The 24,851-nt window shown below is 37.9% G+C and overlaps 2 protein-coding genes across 2 annotated transcripts in view; both read left to right on the top strand.

The window, feature by feature from the left end:
- The first annotated feature begins 379 nt into the window (after positions 1-379).
- Positions 380-981, top strand: LOC131145879 (uncharacterized). The gene is made up of 2 exons (XM_058095057.1): positions 380-416; positions 488-981. The coding sequence occupies exons 1-2, from the start codon at positions 380-382 to the stop codon at positions 979-981; spliced, it is 531 nt and encodes a 176-aa protein (XP_057951040.1).
- Positions 982-14,476: 13,495 nt separating this feature from the next.
- Positions 14,477-24,851, top strand: part of LOC131146785 (surfeit locus protein 1) — a 39,688-nt gene continuing 29,313 nt past the window's right edge. The window contains exons 1-3 of the mRNA XM_058096571.1: positions 14,477-14,745; positions 14,967-15,064; positions 15,737-15,975. Of these exons, the coding sequence (XP_057952554.1) occupies positions 14,550-14,745; positions 14,967-15,064; positions 15,737-15,975 (533 nt within the window). The 5' untranslated portion in view covers positions 14,477-14,549. The remainder of the gene's footprint in view (positions 14,746-14,966; positions 15,065-15,736; positions 15,976-24,851) is intronic.

Raw genomic sequence — 24,851 nt, 5'->3', positions numbered from 1 at the left:
TGGAATTCTTATCTCTTTTATGTCCTATTTTCAGGATGGACTCTGGCGATAAGAATGTAGAGGCTGAAGGAAGGGAGGATTCAATGATCCATAGCGAGGAAGAAATAGATACCTCTAAGGTGCTGCGAGGTATCATCTGTCAAGTTAAAGCAGAAATGAAGAAGGATCCAAAGGAACAGAACTGTCCACTTGCAGGACAGGGCTACAGCACAAAAAAGTTTATGAGGATGCACCCTCCAGCCTTTACAGGAGGACCTGATCTTGTGACAACAGAGAATTGAGTACAAGAGATAGAAAAGATCATGACTGTACTCGACTGCACGGACCAGCAGAAGGTCTGTTATGCCGCTTTCAAGATGACAGGAGAGACGAAGCACTGATGGCTTTCTATGAAGTTGCTAAAGGATCAGAGGGTGGTAAAGATAGCTCTTACTTGGGAGAGATTCAAAGAGCTATTCTTTGACAAGTATTTTCCTTCATCTTTCAGAGAAAAAGATTGAGGAATTCACCAATCTGACTCAGGGGGATATAACAGTTGCGGAGTATGCGGCTAAATTTGTGGAATTGTCACATTTCGCTCCATTTTTTGTCCCAAATGAGGTAAGGAAAGCCAGGAAATTTGAGAAAGGCCTGAGGTGCAGGATCTACAAGCTGGTGGTTGGATTTCAGGTTTATAATTTTTCAGAATTAGTTAATAAGGCTTCGGTGCTGGAAAAGAGTATCCAGTGTAGTACTGAGTCTGTAAAGCAGAAGAAGAGACTTGTACCATCTGGTTTTCAGTCTGAGGCCAGTCAGGGATCAGCAAATAAAGGGAAGGAAGTAATAGGCTATGTATGTCCGAAGTGTAATAAGAGACATAGGGGCGAATGCTGGTATGGCACTCTGAATTGCTTCAGGTGCGGTAAGCCAGGGAACCACAGGAAAGATTACCAAGAATCAATGCCTATGGTATCTGTTCAGAATCAGGACAGGGGAAAGTAGCAGATATCACTTGAAAGAGGTGCTCTACCCCGATTGTACACACTCTAAGTTGAGGAGGATGCCATCAAAGAAGCAGGTATAAGATGATTTAATTTAATCAATAATGATTGAATGATTTATATGATGATATGCATGTTAAGCTCTTATGATGGTAGTTAGCGAATGAATGTAAGTCATGTAAAAGGATGATTAGATAGTAAAATTTCGAGGACGGAATTTCTTAAGGAGGGGAGAATGTAATGACCCGAAATTTAAAATAATTAGGAAATACAATAAATGGAATGAATTAATGGATAATAAGGGAAAAGGAAGGATTTTTAGAAGGAACAGCAAGCCTCGTCGATGAATGTCCTATCCTCATCAACGAGTGTCCTTCTAAAGCTCGTCGATGAATCTAGTTCCTCGTCGACGAAGGAATCCCGAGAGAGTATATTTTGGAACTTTGAATTTCAGTGACAAAGGTATCTTCTCGTCAACGAAGTCTCTATAGTGCCTCATCGACGAACCCACGTGTCTCGTCGACGAAGTCCTGCCTATAAATAAAGTTTTCTTCATTTTCCAGCGAGAATTCACGAACTCTCTCTCCTCTCTCTTTCTCTCTCTAAAACGGCTCTACCAGCCTTCTCTCTTCGATTTTGGGCCAGATTTGACCCAGTCTGACAATCCGAAACAACCAAGAGGTTTGTAGGATCGTTCTCTGCAAGGCTGTAGGAAATGATCATTCGTTTGAGGGGATCGGAAAACATCCCAAAATCAGGGTAAGTGAGTTATTTTGGGATTTTCTTAAGGAATAATGTTACTTGGAGCCTAAAAAGTAGTAAATAAGTGTTTTCCTTAATATTTGAGTTAATTGGAATTTATTTTAATTAAGTTAGGATTTTTGGATTTAGGGTCCAAGTGAACGCTGTGGATATCAGTTCGGGGATCCTAGAGGCGTCATTTGAAAGTCAAGTAAGGGGGAAATTTATGTATTAAATCAGGTTTTTCAAGAAGTAAAACGGATTATGTGTTTTATATATATATATATATATATATATATATATATATATATATATATGTTTTTATGTGGATTTAAAATGCCAACCATGTAAAACCATATTTTCTGAGCCTAGGAATGCTTATATAGCTATGTATATGTGAAAGTAAACGGATGAAAGTGAAAAGTAATTTTCTAAGGAATTTATGTAAGAAATGAAAATGTAATTTTCAGCATATAAATGTTAAATGTGGGTTGGCCTATTTTACAGGAATATGTATGAAATTACTGTTAAATTGTGTGGCATGAGATTCTGTGCAAATATATATATTAAATGTATGAGATGCAGGCTAAGCAAGTAAAGTAATGAGAATAAAATATGATATAGACAATGTTGCTTGTATATGTTAAATGCAATCATGTAAATGTAAGACAACTGAAAGACAGCCATGTTAGCAGATTCTAGCTCATTTCTATGTGGACTAACAGTAGCAGATTCTAACGCATTTCTATGTGGACTAACTGATGATGGCTAAAGACCAGTTGTAGTACGAAGAAATGAAATGAAAACGTTATGCAATGAAATGACAATGGAATGACCATTAAATGAAATGACAAATGTGAACGAAGTAAATGGGAAAGAGTCACTTAAAGTGAAACGAAATGCAATGCTTTAGCTATGAACATGAACATATGTGTATAAATGTAATGACAGAAAGGAATAAAGTATTGTGATACTAGAAGTACCTATGTACGTAGAACATGTTATGATTGGACGAGGAGTACTTTTCACTTGGGGGCTTACTGAGAAAGGCGAGTGCGCTAGTGGCTTCAGGTGTGGCAGTAGCTGCATAACGTATTAAGGTAGAGGGAACCTACTTGTATGGACAGGTAGATTTCCCTATCCTTGGGGCCTTCGCCGGTAAACCTTTGTTTGAATTGTGTGAGTACGAGATCAATTTAATACTTAAGGGCTTACTAAGTAAGGTGAGTGCCCTGGTATGTTTCAATTATGACCTTCGAGTTACCAAATGTATCAGAGCAGAGGGGTGCTACTTGTATAGGCAGGTAATCGCCCCTATCCTTGGGTAATCTCATGGGCTAAATCTCTACATGTGATTGCTTAAGTTCAGAAAATGATTTCATAGTTATGTTAATGATTTGCAAATGTAATTAAAATGATATCTATCTACCTCATCTTAGCCATACGCTGTTTTAATATGTATATATTCTTCCCTTACTAAGATGTGTCTCACCCGAATATAAATGTTTCTTTTTCAGGACATCCTCGAGGTCGGGCTTAGAGAGCTCGAGGGTTTTTAGCCTTTTGAGGATTGTAAAGAGAAAGGGTATATGTTAATAATATTTTGGGGATGTATATGTTATGTTTTATGTCTTTATGTTTTAAGGATATTAAGTAAGGAATGAATGTGAAAATACTGAAATGTTTTGGGAGTATTGTGTATCTATGGAAAATACAGGTGATGGATAAATTTTATGGATTTTTAGTTAGGATATAGCAAACTCTGGTACTATGGAATGTTGGTATTGTAGAACTATGTTTATGGAGATTATGTTTATGCTTTCCGCTGCGTATGTCTTGAATTATAGATTATCAGGATTTTATCAGGTATAACGCACCGGACCCGGGTTTATGGGTTCGGGGTGTTACAAGTAGAAAATAACCCTACACTAGTATTTACATTATGGAAACCTATCCCAGCACACGAGACAAGCGGTCATAGGCAAGCGTAATGCCCTAAACAAGCTTAGCTTGTGACACTCCCTCACTTATTCGATTGACGTCCTTATAGACTTTGGCGTTAGGTACACTTCAACTTTGTCCATGAACGGTTGCCTATCTTTCGCAAAAATATAGTTGATTTTTTCATCACCAATGCCTTTCCACTTAACTCCTATCACTTCTTCCTTGAGAATATGAACTCTCTGTTTTCAAGGATATCTTCAACTTCACGTCTGTTAGGTGGCATTATCTTCAACTCTGCTTTGTTTGACTGACTTTTGCTCAGATCGTCGATGTCGGCGTTGAATGGCTTGAGGCAGCTAACATGAAACACATGATGCACTACATTGAAGATGTACGCTCTATGACTCTTTCCTCTATACGGTTTGCCCACTGTGTGAGGTAACAACGACTGCTGGCATATAACAAACTCAAAAGGGTTCTTGTTGGTTGTTAAACTCCTTTGGGCATTGCAACAAAACTAAGGCACGTCAAGTAGTTACACCCTATTCTTCTAGTTGTCGTTGACAAATGGCGCAAGTACTCTTCTAGTAGCTCTTTGAATCTCTTTGTCTGTCTATCGGTAAGAACTCGAAGAGATGTCAAGATTTGACCTAAGGCACCTAAAAAATTATGTCAAAGTTGTCAGTGAATATTGAGTCTCAATCATAAACAATGTCCTGGGGAACACCCCAATATTTCACAATAGTCACAAGGAACAATTGTGTCGTCTCCTTTACGAACAGTACCTGGTGCGGCCATGAATGTACCATACTTAGAAAACCTATCTACACCCATAAGTATAGACTTTGCATCTCCCACTCTGAGCAAGTTGGTGATGAAGTCCAATGAGACAATTTCCCACTGTTTGGATGGTACTGGTAAGGACTCCCACAACCCTACATTCTTCCTTCGCTCCACCTTGTCTTGCTGGCAAGTGAGACAAGTTCAGATATAATCAACCACATCATCTCGCATGTGCGACCAATAATACCTCTACTTCAGTAGTCCTATCATTGGAGTCATTCTCCACGAATACCCCTCAACAAAATTCATGTAATAATTATTAAGGCCAAGAAAGGAACGCAACTCCTTCACTATCGTACTGATCTTCCATTCTTGAATCATCCTTACCTTCTCCATACCCCTCTGAACATGACCTTGTTCAACCATATGACCAAGAAATTTGTTGCTCCGCTGAGCGAAAAAGAACTTCTATTTCTTTACATACAAACTATTTCCCCTCAACCTGTTGAACACCTTCCATAGATGCTTTTCATGTTTCCTCTGAAACAACACTGATGCTCCCGACGGTGTTTTGGAAGGGCGAACACGTCCCGCTTCCAACCCATAAAGTTGTTTCCCTAACTCTTCTGAATTTGGAGGCACCATCCCACATTGCCCTTTAGCAGGTGATTTCATTCCTAGCAACAACTTGATCTCATGCTCACAGTTTGTAGTGAAGAAAAATTGTGAGGCTTCTTATCTGGCAACACCTCTTTATACTCATCCAACACTGCTTGGACGGTCATAGGCGCCAACTCTTGGCCTACTTGTTCATCTAACCACCACTGTGGCTAGATGTGCCTGCTCAGCCTTTCTCAATCCCTCCTTGAGTTGCATGGCTGAAAGGTACTTCCCATCATCTCCTTTCGTTGCAACGACTTGCACCATGCACAATGGATCTCCCATCAGACACAGGGAACCAACCGAAGGCATCAACACTGCCTTCATCCCCCTCAAGAACTTTATTCCTAAAATGACTGGAAAGTCATCAAATGGCACCACTATGAAATTTGCATGACCTTCCCACTACCCAAGCTTCACAATCACTTTCTTGGCTACTCCTAGAGTAAGCTGGGCGACAGAATTAACTGCTTTCATGCATCATGTATCCTTCTCTAAGGATAAGTTGAGTATCCAAGCTTCGAGTTGCGAAACAAAATTATGAGTAGCCCTGGTATCTACCATAGCATGGGTACCCTTCCCATTGATCCTCAAGTCCACAAACTGTTGACCTTATTGGTCACGCCCGGTTTTGATTATGACAAATACTCATAATATCTAATGGGTATTTGAGATTTTGTGCAGGAACTAATATTGTCAAGATCGAGATGAGCACAAAGCAAATAAAGATTGAAGACCATTGTGTTGTAATATATATAGTTCATTCATGTAAATGGTCTGAAATAGTAAATAAGTCTTTGGTTTGTAATAAGCTCACACACATCACATGCATGATATAATACGTAAGCTCAAACCAAACACAACCTAAAGTGACCTTAGAATGACCTTAAGGGTTTCGGTCGACCAACACCACTTTTTCGGTGTCTTTAATTGGACAAAAGTGACCTTAGGACACTCACCATTGCACCTATGAATGTTAGGCACTTGATTAGGGTTTGAGTGGATCATAATAGGACCGAAATGCAGACATTGTGCACTTTCAGTTGACTGACCTTGGCAGTTCATTCTGCCCCGGTCGATCAAAATAAGCCTGGGTCAACAGTTGACCAAGGTCCTGGTCGATCAAACCAATGTAGTTTAAAACCCCCCGGTCGATCGAAACCCCTTGAGATCAACAAATTGACCATCTAGTTGACCGAGCCAAAAATGAATACCAACTACCTGGTCGACCGAGGGTCCTTGGGAGAAATCCCAACTATCTGGTCGACCGAACCATTCAGGTCAAAATGGCCTGGTCGACCGAACCTCGGTAAAATGGGAAATCGCCTACTTTCGGTCGATCGAGTCTTCAGTTCAAAAATGCCCTAATCGACCGAACCATATGAACTCTAGTCGACCGAAATGGTTCTGGTCAACCAGACCTCTCGGGTTGCCCTGATTTTTACTGTGGTTAAATATTTTTTAAACAGGGTTAAAATATTTGAAAGGTCATTAAACTTTCCTAATAATACCCAATATGTCCCTATCAGTCATAACTTGTCCCATGTCTATATATAGCCCATCATTTGCTAAGATTAGTATGAGATTAGCATATTTGATTAGGGAGAAATTCTCTGAAAATCCCAAAACCCATAGTACTCATCTTTGAACTTCCAACACTTATTCTTACCAGATCTTACTTCTAAAATATCTTTGTAAGTGTGTTTAAGCGTGGTTGTCCATAAAGGTTTGCTCTCCTTGCTCTAGTTGCTTAATATAATTTTCTTGAAAGCTAAACCTAAGTGTTCTTAAGTGACTTGGCTAATAAGTCTCACCTTAGAAGACTTGTATTAAACTTCCGAGTATTGCATTTCCATTGCAATAACTTGAGAAGTTCGTATTTGTTTGTGGATTGCAAAATCTCTTCAAAACATTTTCAAATATCTTGTGGTATTTATTTTGATATAACTTTGAGAAGGTATTTGTTTATGTGATACTGATCTTTATTGCAATATTCATTCACTCATATATTAGTTGCTAAATACAAAGATTACACATCTTTTGCAAACCAATATACATTATTTGACATTTACATGCTTGAGACATCCTGCTGATTGAAATATTTGAGACTTGATATCTTTGTATGAACTTATTGGGTGAATATCTTGAGATACAAAGATTGTTTGTTGACACTCTCACATATGCATTATACTAATAGAAAATATATTTGAGAGTTGAAATATATTAGACCACATTGAGCTTACATATTAAATCATATTGTGGTGTATGTAATTGCGCGTATTTGGGTACATATCTGCTTTACACGAAAGCACAATCACTGTACCATTTGATTATAATACACATCTGTTGTATTTCCAGGCATAAGCCTGAAAAGGGAGACTAGCCCTGGAATATTCTCGGATTAGCTTAGACCTAGTTAGGAAAGCTAGGTGCGTCATCCTGTTAAGGCATGTAGGTTGAGGTTAGCCCCGCTAATGGAGCTGGTTAAGGTTGAGGTCAGCCCTGTACTAATTGACCTAGTTGTAATCAATGCCGCTCCACCCTTAAGTGAGCTATTAGTGGAATCCTTGGGCTTGCGAGCTAGAGGCGGGGACGTAGGCACAGTTGGCCGAACCCCGATAACATATCGTGCGTTTGTTTATATTTTTGCACTTTATATTTATCGCATGTGTATGTTATTATGTGAATGATGCGCTTGATTTAAATTTTCATATATTACATTTATCAGCGTATTTGGAATTGCATAGAAAGACCCTAGGTTGTAATATTCTACTAACATCTAGTTCAACCTAGGAGAAAAGTTTAAAATTCCAATTCACCCCCCCTCCCTCTTGGGAATACACCAATTCTAACACAAACATTAATCCTTTCTCTCGATGCTTTCGCCTACTTTTCCAATACGTTCACCTACCGCATTGCACCCATCCTCGAGGTATCATCCTCTTCCTAACAACTTTCCACCACTTGTCTCGAAGTGGAAGCTTGTAAGGCATTGAGTAACCCCTTGTGTGGACACTCACTCACTCTATAAGGTCCTCCACACAAGTAGCATGAAATTTTACTCTTCCCCTTTCCATTGGGTGTGTTGAACCCTCGAGACGAAGAAGCTTCCTTAGAAGTTGATGCTTTATAGTAGGCTCCTCCACTTTTGGGTTTGCCTTTCTTAAAAGACTTTCCATTGTTTCTGTAGAGACCGGAAAGATAGTAATAATAAAAATAATAAAGAAAAGAGGAAATTTGGTTTTGCACAGGCCATATCGTCGACGATTTTGCATGAGCTCAGAAAACCGTTGACGGTTTTGAGTTACCGAAGTTTGGTAAGGGTAAAACAGTGAAAAAGGGTTTAGTTAAAAACCAAACCGTCGACGGTTTCAGGGAACCGTCGACGGTTTCATCTGGGTACAGCCATCTATAAATAGTCATAAGCTCATTTCTTTTGTGAAATTTAAAATCCTCTCTCCCTCTCTCTCTCTCTCTCTCTCTCTCTCTAGGGTTGCGGCCTTCTCTCTATCTCTCCTCGATTTTTGGCTCTATTTCAGCCCAAATTGAAGGATAAATGTCATTACGGGATCCAAGCGATGATTCTCCGTAGATTAACCGGAGTGGTTTCATAGTTCAGGCATTCTAGGCACCACTCCAAAACTAAGGTAAAGAAGTTGTTCTTCAAGTTTAAATAAGTTATTTGGAATGTGTGGGCCTAAGGGATGTTAAAATGGTTATTATTCTATGATTAAGCTGATTAAATTAGGGTTTATGGATATAGGGTTCTGTACGAACGCTGCAAGCACGGTTTTAAGATCCCTATAGGCATTTCTTTAGGAATCAAATAAGGGGATAGATTATGTCAGGTACTTTTAAAAAATTTACCGGTTTAAAATACAGTATTTGATTACAAAAATTATATATATAATTTTTCTAAATATTCAAGTATATGGGAAGGATATTTATGAATTAATGTATGTTTTTGGGAAATTTGTTGTTTGATATGAGGAAACCCTCGAATCAGATTTAATATTATTTTTCAAAAAATATATGTTTTCCCCAGACAGTTAGTATACTATAGTGTAACACTCACTTGTGAGGCATGAGTATGATTATTTTACAGTATGTATGTACAGACTAGAATATTTTATGATTATACAAAACAAGTGCAGTTTGATAATGATTTTCAGAAATGATATAGACATTACAGAAAATAAAATATTACACAGTATACTATTACAATTCAGCCGGCCAAGTGTCGTGACAGTTCAGCCGGCCTAGTGTCATGATATTTCAATCGGCCTAGAGTAGTGACAGTTTAGTCGGCCCAGTGCCGTGAGAGTTCAGTAGGCCCAGTGTCGTGATCAGATATATATAACAATTTATTCTGAAATTTTAATATGACAGATTTTACACAGAAACATGAAATGAGTTATGTCATACTTATATTATGAAATGTACTATATGATAGTAGAACCCTGATGGATTAGTTTAGTTTAATAGTACGGTACCGTAGCTATTATGTCAGATTAGTGTCACCACACATATTAGATAGAGTTTTGGTGATTGGTATAGTCAATTGATCCTAGAGAAGAGTAGTGTGCCCCCCTAGTAGTTTAGACCAGGCTGGCCAGGCCAATCGTACTTACAAACGAGTCAATTTTGGCTTAGCGTGGTAGGTCAACCATTGCTAGGTCCCGCTAACGGGCTGCACAACCTAATCATGTGGGGGTAATACATGATATCTGTAACAGCCCGAACCCTTAAACCCAGTTCGGCGCGTTATACCTGATAAAATCTTGATAATCCATAGATAAATACGCAGCGAAAAACATAACTATGATCCTCAATCATAAAAATAATACTAGAGTTTACTATTTCTATCCATAATCCATAATAATCATTCATCAACTGTATTCTTATATATACACATATCTCCAAAAACATTCAATATTCACAAACACTAGTATGTTCTACAACCTTCCATGTCTCAGAAAACTTAAAACATAATTATAAAAGATAAAATATACACATCCCAAAAATATCATCAAAATGTTTATACCCTTTATCTTTCTATAACCCCAAAAATGCTATATCCAACTTGATCTCGTGGTGGTCCTGAAAAAGATAAATTTGTATTCGGGTGAGACACATCTCAGTAAGGGAATAAACAATATATTAAAACAGCGTATGGCCAACATGAGATTTATAAATAACATATTAATATCATTTGTAAACCATTAACATAATTCTGAAATCATTTTCTGAACCTGATCATACATATGTAAAGTATTTACCCACGAGACCACCCAAGGAGGTGATTACCCGCCCATACAAGTAGCACCCCTCTGATCTGATATATTAGGCAACCCAAAGGTCATAACTGAAACATACCAGGGCACTCACCTTCCTCAGTAAGCCCTCAAGTGATAGATTAATCTCTTACTTATATAGTTCATACAAAAGTTTACCAACGAAGGCTCCCAAGAATAGGGAAATCTACCCGATACAAATAGTTTCCCTCTGCCATAGTGTGTTATGCAGCCTACTGTTACATCTGATACTACTAGCGCACTTGCTTTTCTCAGCAAGCCCTCGGGCAAAAAGTTTATCCCGCCCTAACGTATCATGTTCTACTAGCATAAGTACTAATAATACCTTAATACATTATTCCATCTATTATTTCAGTAATTCATATCTGTTCATGTTCTCAACGTTAACATTTCATAACTTTCACTTTACGTAACCTTTCACATTTTACATCATTAACATTTCACATTTTATATCCATTTCATTCACATTTCCATTTCATTTTCATTTCATACATACGTACTACAGCTCCTTTTAGTTGTACATCAATTAGTCCACATAGATATGCGCTAGCCTGCTAACATAACTCCTTTTAGTTGTCATCAATTAGTGTACAACTCCTTTTCACTGTCATTGTATACATGGTTGCATTATCAAACACAAGCAGCATAATCCTTATAATATTTTCATTCTCAGTGCATTTTACATAGCCTACATCTCATACATATAACATATATTTGCATAGAATTTACATTTACTCATGCCACACAATTTTGTAATAAAATTCATACATTCCCTATAAAATAGGTCAACCAACATTTAACGTTCATATACTGAAATATACCTTTCATTTCTTTCATAATTATCCAGAAAAAATATCATTCACTTTTATCAATTCATTTTCACATATACATAGCTAAATATGCAGCCCTAAGTTCAGAAAACATAATTTACATGGTTGGCATTTTATACCCACATGAAAAGACATATACATATACATATATATATATATATATATATATAGTCTATTTTCATTTAATTCATGAAAACTTGATTTAATATATAAATTTCCCCTTACCCGAATCCTTGAACTACACCAGCAGGTATCCCAAACTGATGCCTGTGGTGCTCACCCGGACCCTGAATCAAAATCATAGTTAGATGAGATAAACCCCAAATAATCTACTATTTAAGCAATTTCTCAATTTATAAAATTCAATTAAACCTTTTAAAACCCAAAAACTAGGAATCCTAACCCTTACCTCAACTTAGGAGCATTTCCCGAAAAGTCTAGTTTAGAAAACTAATCCGCTAAATATGTAGAGAATCTTTCCTAGAACACCGTAGCGATCTCCAATCATCGATTCAGGCTGAATCTGGGCCGGAAAGCTAGAGATAAGGCAGAGGAACTTTTAGATAGAGAAAGAAACGAAGGAAAATAAGTTTCCTTCGCATGGAAGCTTCCCAAAACCTTCTTATACTCGACTTTGCCAAGTAGACTCGTTGACGAGAAGACAAGACTCGTCGACGAACCACTAAAGAACACTCATCGACAAGGCCATGAGCTTGTCGACGAGTTTCAGAATATCTCAAACCCTCTCGGTTAATCCTCGTCGATGAGACATGCATACTCGGTGACAAGGCTCACAAGATCTCTTGTCGACGAGAAAATCCTGCTCATCAACGAGCACCTGCTTGTTACCTTTTTTAAAATTTCTTTTTCCCTTTCTTCTATTTCCCATTTTCCTTTTATTTTCTTTATTATTATTTTAAATAGTTAAAATTCTCCGGGTCGTTACAATATCGGCTAATTATCCATCTAGAGGAGAATTTCAATATTATACAGATATAACAGATGATTTACATGTTTATGGAAATTTATTATGATAAAGTATGCTTATGATGAAAAGATTGATTTCACCAGACTTATATAAGTATGAGTATAAATTTCCTAATTTAGTAGTTACAGTTTATTATATTACAATTAAATTACTTGCAATATATGTTTATAACACCCTATAACTCATGTTACCACACATTGATGATAATCTATCCCAACTTACTAAGAGGTGTCTCACTCCAGAATTCAAACATTTCAGGAAATCCATAGAAACGAGCGAAGCGAGCTCTGAGGCAAAGGAGGTGTTGGTACAGTCCTAGTTTCAGGGTAAGTGGTAGAGTTGGAAGATATGTTTTGTGTAATCCCTAGGATGTTTATGGATTTTTGGGGGCGTACATGTACATTTATGGAGATAGTAGAACTCTGGTATTGTATATGAAGTTCAGGTACATTATGTTTTCTGCTGCATAGATAGTATGTATTTATGACAGGTATATCCCTGGTACCCCACTTAGGGTCCAGGTTGACTTTGTGGATATTAAATTTGGTATCAAAGCATTTTTATGTTTTAGCAGTATGAAATATATATAGTAGAATTTTTGGGTCGTGACAGTTTCCCTCTGAGCCAAACCCTTTGGACGAAGTGGTATTATCCCCAGCGTAGTTAGTTAAGCGTTCGGTAGAAGCTTGTGCAGTAGACAAATCTTAAACTCTATGCCTATGAAGTTCAGTTCTTGCCCACAGTTTCATCCCCTCAAGAAAACAGAACAGTTTGTCCTTCTTCGACATGTCTCGAATATCCAACATCAAAGTAGAAAATTGTTTCACGCATTCCCTGATTGACCTAGTATGCTTAAAGTCTCTCAGTTTTTTCCTAGCATTATACTCAACATTCTTATGAATGAATTGAGCCTTGAGCTCTCTCTTCAATTCTGTTCAACTCTCCATTACATAGCTTTCATTTTCAATTTGCTGGTACTTGGTACGCCACCACAGTTTGGCGTCACCAACCAAGTACATGGTCGCAGTATCCTTCACATGTTCTAAGGTCGTCGTCACAACACAAAAGTACTGATCCACATCAAACAATAAGTTCTCCAACTCCTTGGCATCACGGGCACCCCCATATGTCCTAAGTTCTAGTACCTTGGTCTTGTTAATTCTTGAAGTGTTGGAGTTCCCCATAACAAGAACCATCATATTCATCTTTGCATCTAGACCAGTGATCTGCGATTGCAAAGTTTCCATTGTATCGTTAAAGTCATTTGACATCTCACCTAACAAAACTACTTGATGCTTTTTTGATCCCATCACTTCATCAACAAGTTCCCTTATCTGGGCCACCTCCGCAACCACAGTGTTGGCTTTTGCATCAGCCTGTGCTTCTAGCATGCTAATTCTTTCAGCATTATTTGGTGCCATGATCACTTACCAAAGCTTTTTAAATCTTACGACGAAGGTAACTGAATTCCTGTAGCAACTAACCTCTGCTTTGATACCAAGTGTAACAGGCTGACTATTTTCACACCTTTGTGAAAGGGTCGTGCGGCGCTAGCTAAAGTACTCTTTCTTAACTTGCTAGACTATCGTTTACCAACATTCATCCACGAAACACTTTCATTAGCATTCAATCAAATGGCAATAGAAACAGTAAGCAATCATGAAAGCAGTGACAAGCAAGCAGTAAACATTGAAGCAATGCAATTCATTAACAACACTTCCATTGACATTGTGTGTTTAACGAAAGAGGCAAGTATGCTAAATACGTTGACAATAGCCAGTGAGTTTTATAAGACTAATGAACACTCACCCTCCCCTAAAGAGGTTTTTATATAAATGTCATCCAGGCACTAGGAAATATTAAAGTGACCGAGGAGTCATACTGTCTTATTTGACATACAAAGAAACTACTAGTATACTTTATTGAAAGAAACTACTAGTATACTTTATAGACAAGCGGTTACAAGCCCTGAACAAACTTAATTCGCGATACATGATCATGCTTGTAAAACACAAACATAACAAAATATTTAAAAATTTCAAATTTTTAAATATCATGCAACTTGCATAAGGCTGGACTAAGACTAGTATACTTTATTGAAAGTTTTGGAACATATTTTTAAAAATTGATTCAGAAAATAATAATTTATTTTAGTTTTAAACGGTTTAATATTAAGATAATAATTTCACAAAATTAAATTTATTTTTATTCGCGGATAACACGGGTCTCTAGAAGGCGAGAGGGAGAGAGAGAGGGAGGTTGGACCCGTTTGGACTTGTATGCGCACCGGAGCACGGCGAAAAATGGGATGACAGCAGGCCTCAGTATGGCAGCAGTCTCCATTTCCAAAACCCTAAGGAAGCTCCATCGTGGGAATTGGGCTCTTCAATCCCTTCCCAAGCGTTACGCCCCTACACCCTCGTCTTCTTCTTTCTCCAGCTCTGCCCCTGCGATTTCCTCTTCTTCACCTAATTCTTCATCACCCTCCTCTTCCCAATCGCTAGGTTCTTCTCTCTCTCTCTCTCTCTCTCTCCCTCTGTGTGTGTGTGTGTGTGTGTACACTTATGCCCATACATGTGTGTATTTATGTTCATATGTTATATCGTGCATTGTGGTGAATTTAGCTCATTCTCAAGGTTGATGGTAGTGTGGATTATGAACAGTTTTGAGTTATATATGAGGATTATTTATTTGTTTACTTATTTATTTTATGGGTGTTTTTTAGAAAAACCGCGGGGAAGATGGACGAGATGGTTGCTTTTTACTCCTGCGGCTATCACATTTGGCCTGGGAACCTGGCAGATATTCAGAAGACAGGAAAAAGTGTGAAAGTCGTTCCCCGTTCCTATGAGCAGTTTTGCTGTTTCGGTTCTTGAATTAGTGATTTCTTTCTCTCTCTGAATATTTTCATGTCAAATAACGTTTCTTGTTCTCCTACAAAAAAATTATGTGTGGTCATATATGCGTGCAGAAAGATTGGACACCCTTGGATATCATTTTGATTTGCTCACAAGTTCTAGGAAATGCTTACCATCCTAAAATAAATTATTTACTAATTCTATTTTTTCATGGTTTGAAGCTCGTTGACATTTATGAAACTTAGGTGATAATTAGATTTGTCCTGGATCCTTGAATTTGACTTGAGACAAAAAAGTTTAATAACTAAGGCATTATATCCAATTGAATTGCAAAAGAGAAGATCATTTGGCTGGAAAATCCATTCAAATTATTTTGAAGGTTGGGAAAAAATTGATTGCGTTATAAAAAAATTTGACTTTTTCCTGGCCATTCATTTCAAGTTGACTTTGTCTTTTTTGCCTTTTGTTTGTTCTGATTTTGTTCTTATTTCATGTTTCTTTTCATAGGTTACATTTTGGATAGAACTATGCAACTTGATTGCTTAGCCATTGTGTTAACAAGGGAGCTGCTATATTCTTTAGACTTTGTGTGAGCTTAAATGGATTACAATTTTATGCATAACGACTGTTTCTGCAGATAAAAATGTTGGAGTATAGACGGTTGAGGTTAGATATGGAACCTGTTCAGTTGAACAACCTAGTACCCTTGAGCGAGAAATCTGATTCTCTGGAGTTCAGGAGGGTGGTATGCAAAGGAGTTTTTGATGAGAATAAATCAATATATGTTGGTCCACGTTCAAGAAGCATTTCAGGAGTGACTGAAAATGGATACTATATCATTACACCGCTTATGCCAATCCCGGATGATCCTGAGAGGTAATACTTATTGGTTTTACAGTCTTCAGCTAAAAATATGGCTAAGCCAAAATGTTACTCATTGGAAACTTGTCTATTGAATATCAAGTTATTGAACCCCCCCCGCCAAAAAAAAAACCCCAATAATAATAATAAAAATAATTATTATAATAATAATAATAAAATACTACTTTAAATTGTTAAAAGGTGCTTTTGGAAATGCTTCATTGCTGTTTGTTTCCCAGAAATATGCTCTACATGTTTTAGTGCTGTTTTTGTTTTTAAAAAATAATAATAAAATATTTTTGTAAAAAATTTCTGCTGTTATAAACAAGAAACATGTTTGATAAATGCAATATAAAAACATGGCTGTTTTTGTTATATATAAAGTATATTTATTTGTGTGTCTATAGATATATAATTATAAAGCATGGCTCAAATGACCGATCTGTACAAAGAAGAAAAAAACAATGAATCAATAGTTCGACACATTGGAATAGTTCCAAAGAAGAAGGGGAAAAAAATCTAACTTGTTTGAGAAGTAATATCTAAATGTAAACATCCCATGGTGTCAATGGCCTATTTGATATCTAAATGTAAACATTGTTGTCTCACCCATGGGTGAGACAAGGGTGGAGTCCCTAATTGTGTGGGGAGGAGAAGGCTGCTGACCTTATACGTGGGTTTGGGACCTACACCTGTCACCATACATTTTAAAACAGTGAGAATTCACCCCAAAGAAGACATTATCATGGTAGTGCGTCGAGACGTTACAATATGGTATCAAAGCTAGACCTCGATCAGAAGTGTGGGGAGGACATTTGCTGAGGATGGCAAGTCTTTGTAGGTGGGTTGTACCAACTATGTCAAAAGATTGCCGAGTTGAGTGAGACAGCTTAGGAGTATTATCTTGGGGTGAGGAGGAGTCCCACATTGCTTGGGGAGGGGAAGAGCCTCATCCATTTGTGAGGATGACACTTGCCAAGGACGACAAGTCTCGGCAGCTGGGTGTACCCTCTATGTCAATATATCACATAGTCGGGTGAGACGGACAACCCGGAGTGTTATCTTGGGATGTGGAGGAGTCTCAAATTGCTTGGGGAGGAGAAGGGCCTCAGTTATATATGTGGGTTTGGGATCTTCACCCATCACGTCTCGTTTTAAAATCGTGAGGGGTTCATCCTAAAGTGGACAATATTGTGGTAGTGGGTCCATGTGTTATAGGTAGTGGGCTTATTGACCTCTCTTTCATTGAGATTCCTTAAAAAAATAGGAACCCCAAGAAGAAGAAAGCCCCTTAGAAAAAATGAAGGATCTTATGGTAGCGTTTTGTAGCAATGAAAGCTTAACTAAATGAGTAATTTAACTCCAACAAGGTTTCCTCTACCCACACATCCTTTAAGAAGGGAATGTTCTTTTGCTATTATTGACTTCAAACCGAATGAGATGAAAGAACTAACTAGCTACCTAGGACATGAATTTCTAGGGACACGCATGAGAGGATGCAATTGGTTGTCGCCTCCCATTTTTTGTTGAATCCCATGTTGTTCTTAATCACCATATGCCATAGGCAATCAACTTCCAAAGGAGAAGAAGAAGAAGCATAAGAACAACAGAGAGAGAGAGAGAGGGAAACTGCAATCTAACTCAATGAATAACTGTACAATAACTTACATATCCAGCACTTGTACCCACTACTAACTAAAGAACACAACACATTTTTAAACTTCTAAACTAACAAGACTTTCCCAAACTAAAATATAAAAAACTTGATACAATATGAACATCTAAAATCCTCCATTGGTGGTTCTCCTTCAAACTCCCCTTGTTAGAGAAAACTCGATCTCGAGTTTTGTAATGACTTAATAGCTTTAGCTTCATGTGTGGGAACAAAGTCAAACATGCATGAAAACCAAAAGGAGGCGCGATCTGCATTTCGTTGTCAATCATTGGAGAATATGTAGAGATTGTCCAACCGCAAGTAGCATAGAAGGGTGCACTGTCCTCTGATAAAGTAACAAGTCTTCCAAACAAGAACAATGTTTCACTAGATTTGGTTAAGGAAAATTTAGAGGGAGAAGATGAAAGAATGAGTACTCAAATACACAAACTAAACCTAAATTGACTAAACTTCTAAATTAGCAAGACTTTCCCAAACTGAAATATAAAAAACTTGATACAATATGAACATCTAAAATCCTGCATTGGTGGTTCTCCATCAAACACCCCTTGTTAGAGAAAACTTGACCTCGAGTTTTGTAATGACATAATAGCTTTAGTTTCATGTGTGGGAACAAAGTCAAACATGCAGGCAAACCAAAAGGAGGCGCGATCTGCATTGCTTTGTCAATCACCATTGGAAAATATGTTGTAGATTGTCCAACCGCACGTAGCATAGAAGGCTGTACTGTCCTCTGATAAAATAACTAGTCCTCCAAACAAGAAATGAATTTAATATCCAAATCTATAGGCAGCTCAAGCTAATATGCATTCGGACCATACTCTAAGATGATGGACAATGTTTTACTAGATTTGGTCAAGGAAAATTTAGAGGGAGAAGATGAAAGGGATGGAGGTGCAATTTCACTGGATTGAGGAGATTATCTCAAGAGGATTTTCAACAATAGATTCCATGATTGAAGAATTTTCAACAAACTCTACAGCAGCCAATTGTTCCTCGCTCTTTGGGTTAGAAATGGAAAATTGAGGTTGAAGAGCTTCCAAGGTCATTAACAGGCATATCTGTCCTAGTAGTTGGCAACTCATCTTGTTGTTCATTACAAGTTTCAACAACTAAGTGTGATGACAAATCAAGGTCCATCTTAGCCTAGAGGCCCCTATAGTGCTTAGGGTCACTAAAGACAAGTCCACAACCTCATTCTGAGAAGAACAGAAGAATCAAAAATTTGTGCACTAGTTATATGCATGTCATTTATGTAGTCATGATATTCTATTATGCAACAATCTGGATGGGCACTTTTGATATCCTCAACAAATTTTCTCTTGAACATCTTTGATGAGCCTAGGACTACCTTCTGACTAGAAGATTCATGAGTCATGTAAAATTATGCACTAGTAATTTGCAAATCATTTGTGTAGTCATGATACTCAATTACACAAGAATTTGCATTGGCACTTTCAATATTTGATTGTTTATCCTCAAACCATTTGAGTTTTCTCTTGAACATCTTGTGAGGATCTAGGAATACTACATGACCACGTAGAAATTGATCTAGAGTGATGAAATTTTTCAAGATAGGAAGTGGTGTTATAGGTTGGTGGCTGGAGAAATCTCTCAGCTTCTAAAGCCATGTGGTAAGCCTCAAAGCGAATGGTAGGATATTTTTGAATTTGCATAATCATAAACCTTTTGAATTCATCCCTTAACCCTTTCTTAAACAAAGTTACCATTCTAGGTTTCTTACTAAGAGCACACCGATAAATGAGGTCTCTAAATTTAAGGTAATAGTCAGTGACACTGGAAGAAAGTTGTCTTAGACTACATATTCAGTTCAGTAATTATTGAGAATTGCCAACTTTGTAGGAACCACATAAATGGAATTTACTCATTTGTTATTTTTTTTATTTTCTATTTTTTAATTTTTTCAACCAAAGAGTAAATATGGACCGATGCAAACTCAAACAAGTACCAAATAGATAAGCAACATTAACTCAATTTCTATGGTCCATATAATGTTACCAAAATGTCGTTGCTCTGACTTCGTAGTTTCGAGATTTCAAATATTTCACTTCAACTTCTCACCGATGCTTCAAGAACTATGATAGCACACTGATTTTACCCTCCAAAAATATGTACTAAGCAATCCAAGATTAATTTCTTCAAATCAACATCAAAATCTTACGGGGGAAAACCAATTTGTCGCAGTAAAATCTCAAAACACAACAACTAGGCCTCAGTTTGGATGTTGGCAGACTCTGAAATTTGCTCAGCAGCCCAAGAGTAGGCTGTGTTCCACCTTAGGAATGTGAACCAAGCTTGATACTTCAATATTCACTCAGGAAGCTTCAAAATATGAGGCAAAACCCAAATTTGAGAAACTGGAAGCAATTTCTTGCCAATCTGAGCAAAACAGGGAAAGTCCAGCAACTTCCCTGCGCGTGTGGCGCGTGGGCTGCCTTCAGGGCTCCTCTGGTGATGAGCTTCTGGGTGAAACCAGATCAGAGGGTGGGTATTCCAGTGAGGGTGGCTGTGCAGGAAAAAAATTGCTGGAAATGGGGGATTTAGGGGGGGAGTCGGCTGGAAAATTATCAGGTGGCGCGTGGGGGCCACTCCCTTGTCGGATGGAGATGATATTGTAGGGGAAGGAGTTATCGGGGGTGTCTGATTTTTGTGGTAAGGGAGGTGTTGTGGTTTGGTTGGTGGAAATTAGGATTTCAAAACCCAGTGGCATGACTGTAATTTTCTGGAAAAGTTGCAGGCTGATGATTGCTTTTGTTTTCTGGGATTTTCTTGCGATTTCTGACTTACTGTTGCAGCAATGGAGCCTGTTGGAGAATGCAGCTGTGTGTTGGATGTTTTTGAGTTTTTGGATGAACCTTATGGAGATTGTTGTAGGAGTTTCGAATATGATGTAAGAACAACAAGAAGTCTGTCTGGAACTGAATCGAATTAGGCTCTGAGACCAATTTGATGCAGGACAGATGTTAGAATTTATATATATAGATAGAATTGAGAGAATTAGAAGAAGAAGAAGAAGAAGGAGAAGAAGAAGAAGAGAAGCAGCAGCAGCAGCAGCAGTAGGGAGACAGAACAAAAAGAGAAGAACAGAGTAGGGGAAGAACAGAACAGAATAGAACAGAATAGATGTGAGAGACAGAATCAGAAGAGAGAAGAGAAGGAAGAAGGAAAGAGACAAGAAGAAGAGGGCTGACTGCTGCTGGGCAGCAGGGAACTATGGACAGAACATGAGATCAGAAATAGAGAAGAAAGAAGAAGAATACAAGAGAACAAGAAGAGAGGAAAGAAGCAGAAGAACAGCAGAACCTGTGGGAGAGATAGAGAGAGAGAAACAGAGAGGGAAACTGCAATCAGACTCAAACAATAACTGTACAATAACTTAAATGTCCAGCACTTATACCCACTACTAACTAGAACATGTATTTACATAAAGGCTCCAATAAAATGAGAAATTTCAAAATAACCCTGAAGTACTTAAACAAACAAAATAAACCTAAATTGACTAAACTTCTAAAATAACAAGACATTCTCAAACTAAATGTAAAAAACTTGATACAATATGAACATCTAAAATCCTCCATTGGTGGTTCTCCATAAAAAAATTGATGCAGGATAGATGTTAGAAAATACATAATATATATTTTTATGTATAGAATTGGGAGAATTAGAAGAAGAAGAGGGAGGAGGAGGAGAAGATTAGAAGGAGAGAAGAAGGGGATGAAGAGAAGCAGCAGCAGCAGTGGGAAGAACAGAACAGAATAGAGGTGAGAGACAGAATCAGAAGAGAAAGAGAAGGAAGAAGGAGAAGAGAGGAGAAGGAAGAAGAACAGCAGAGCCTGCGGGGGAGAGAGAGCGCGAAACACACAGGGAAACTGCAATCTGATTCAAACAATAACTGTACAATATCTTACATGTCCAGCACTTATACCCACTACTAACTAGAACACATATTTACCTAAAGGCTCCAATAAAACGAGAAATTAAAAAATAACCCTAAAGTACTTAAATACACAAAATAAACCTAAATTGACTAAACTTTTAAAATAATAAGACTTTCCCAAACTAAAATATAAAAAAACTTGATACAATATGAACATCTAAAATCCTCCATTGGTGGTTCTCCATCAGAGAGTGGATATCCTTTGCTAAGACCCTTGAAGACACTAAGCCACTCACTAGGTTGACCATTGACAATGACAGACACATGGATCGAGCTTAGGCAACCCTTGATCCACTTTATCCATAGGTCCCCAAAGCCTTTTTAACCTAACACCATGTCTAAGAAGCCCCACTTGACCATATCATAGGCTTTCTTGAAATCCACTTCAATGAGAAGCCCCTTCCTATACCTCCTAACATCCTCTACCACCTCATTAGCCACTCGAACATCAACTAAGACTTGTCTATTATGGATATTGCAAACTATATTCCTCAAGTCTAGCCTAAGTCTATTACCAAGGACTTTAGATAGAATTTTATAGAAGCTTGTGACTTAGACTAATCGGTCTTGACTTTCCTAGCTCCTTTTTGGGGACAAGGATGGTAAAAATGTAGAATATGCACTAGTATTCACCACACCCTTACGATGGAATCATGGAATTCTTCAAAAAATTTAGGATATCAACTTCCAACTATCGTGAAGTTATGTGGGCCAGGGGCTTTGTCTTTGCACATGTCAAAGACCATTTTTCTAATTTCTTCTACCTCAAAAGGCCTTTCCAGCCACCAAGAAAAACTCTCCTGTATGGAACTCAATCATGGCCTTCCACCATCAATTTGTTTGGGCTCTCCTCAAAAAACAAAAGTTTATAAAAGTTAGTGATCTCAACTCCAATATTGGATTGACCCCTCACACCTGGCCCGAGTCTAAAATCAACTCCTTGATGTAGCTTTTCCTCCCCACTACCTTGTAGAAATCACTAGGTTTAGTCCCCCTCCCCCATTTTGCCCCTAGACTTCTAACTGCAACAAATGTCCTTTATCAATAGGAGAACTTCTAACTCATTACTTAGATTGGCTCTCCTGCACTTATCCTCGAAAATAAAATAGGATAAAAATTCATAAAATTAACACAAATTGCTTAGAATAATACAACATCTCTTATGATACTATATTTTGCGCAATTGATGGACATGCACTCAACATTTCATGATATGGTATGATATTCACGGATACTCTACTAAGAAAACTTTGTGGCTACTAACCCTTCAAAACTGGGTGTTTTACTTCATCGAAGGCGCCATGGAGTCAAATTATTATTGGGATACTAGTGTAGTGTTCATTAAGAAAGTCCTTGAGGGGTCCTTCTATCCTTGACATTTTAGGTGTAGGGGAGTGGTAGTTCACTTCTGTTTATGGGCTGAATTTTGTCTCTTTGAGGAGCCAATTCCCAAAATCCCTTTGTTCCAATCTTTCAGCTTAGATTTCAGGAACTTCAACTTCATGAATTTAAAACCCTCCCTCCCCTCCACCTGACATTGGCTCCACCAGTCTCTATCACTCTCTCGAAATGTTGGCTATGTTGACGACATGTTCTCAAAATTTGGAGGGTTGGGCCCCCACTTCATAGGGTCAGACTCTAAATGGAGAAGGCAGTGATCAGAGCCGAGGTGAGCATAAATCTGTCAATACGGGAGCAATCCCATCTCTCCCTAGGAGCCCCCCAAGTGAGTATCTATAAGCCCACCATCCCAGATAAGGAAAACCTTTCTCATGCTCATAGAGGTCCTAGGGGCCCCTAGGATCTCTCAAGAGCTACGAGACACATTAAACACCCCCTCCCTCCACCAAAGGGGGGGGGGGGGAACCCAGCAAGGACTACACAAACCAACTACTCACTCCTCAAGGAATTGGCTCCTCAAAGAGACAAAATTCTGCCCATACACACAAGTTAACCATTACTCCTTTACACCTCTAATGTCAAGCACAGAAGGACCCCTCAAGGACTTTCTTAATGGATGCTACTCTAGCATCCTAAACAATAGTTTGGTCCCCTGGTGCCCCTGATGAAGTAAGTCACATCCAGCCTTGAGGGGTTGGTAACCACCAAATTTCTTAGTAGAGTATTCATGAATACCATACCATATCATGAATTGCTGAGTACAGTGGAGTGGATTCATCAGTTGCACAAAAAAAAAAAAGAAAAAACAGTATCATTTGATATATTGCATTATTCTAAGCAAGTTGTGTTAATTTTATGAATTTTTCTCTTGTTTTGTTTTCTTTTAGGTTTCTTTTGCTTTGAGGACTTCTTGTCCTTACCTTGTATCCTTTGCTTTCTCGATTAATAATACTTCTTTTGTTATCTAATCTAAAAAAGGGAAAACATGACAGCCCCCCCAAAAAAAAAAAAAAAAAATTCTAACACTGCCAAGTAGGGGTGAGCATAATTCGGGGAAACCCGAATTAACCGACCGAAATTGGTTGGTTCTGTTCAGTTAAAAAAACCGGTTCGGTCGGTTCAGTTATACTTCATTAAAGTTCGGTGAATCAAGTTTCGGTTCGGTGAATAGGAAATGTTAATTCAGTTAACCGATTAACCAATTTAATAATTAATTAAAATTTAAATATAAATTAGTATCTATTAATTTGTTAAAGGCGGCAGCTCCTTGGATCTGTGCTTGCTTGTGAAGTGCTACAGAGAAACAAACTTGGAGTCCGAAACTGAACTGGGTAACGAAGAGTAAGGGATGTGGGTGGCCATGAGAGGATCGGATTGAAATTCAAAACTGGAGATGGGGCTCATTTAAAAGTTTGAAACTGGAAGTGAACACTGCAGAGAGACAGAGCAGTGCAAGCTGGAGTGGACTGGACACTTGTGGGGTTCGAATTCTAATGTAAAACATACATGAGATATGAATAAAAATTTTAGTGAAGCTATCTTATACAATACAGCAATGGTAAAAATCTTGTAAAAATATCTTCTGGTAAAACAATGATAACTTTTTTTTAAAAAAAGTTGGTTGTCCCCTCTTCCCCCAGCTTCCCAATTAACTATTCCCTTCCCTGTGATATTTATTTGTTTATTAGTAAATCTGATCCTTGCTCCTTAAATACTGTGATTAAGCTCCAATTATATGACAAAATATAACTATTTCTATTCCAAACTTCAATTAATTAATTAATTCGGTTAACTGAATTACCCGAGAAGGTAATTCGGTCGGGTTCAGTTTGGTGAGGCCCAGCTGTTCGGTCGGTT

Source organism: Malania oleifera, chromosome 13, assembly GCF_029873635.1.
Source record: "Malania oleifera isolate guangnan ecotype guangnan chromosome 13, ASM2987363v1, whole genome shotgun sequence".
Classification (NCBI taxonomy): domain Eukaryota; kingdom Viridiplantae; phylum Streptophyta; class Magnoliopsida; order Santalales; family Ximeniaceae; genus Malania; species Malania oleifera.
Note: the sequence above shows the minus strand (reverse complement) of the source record. Positions and strands in the feature narration are given on the sequence as shown.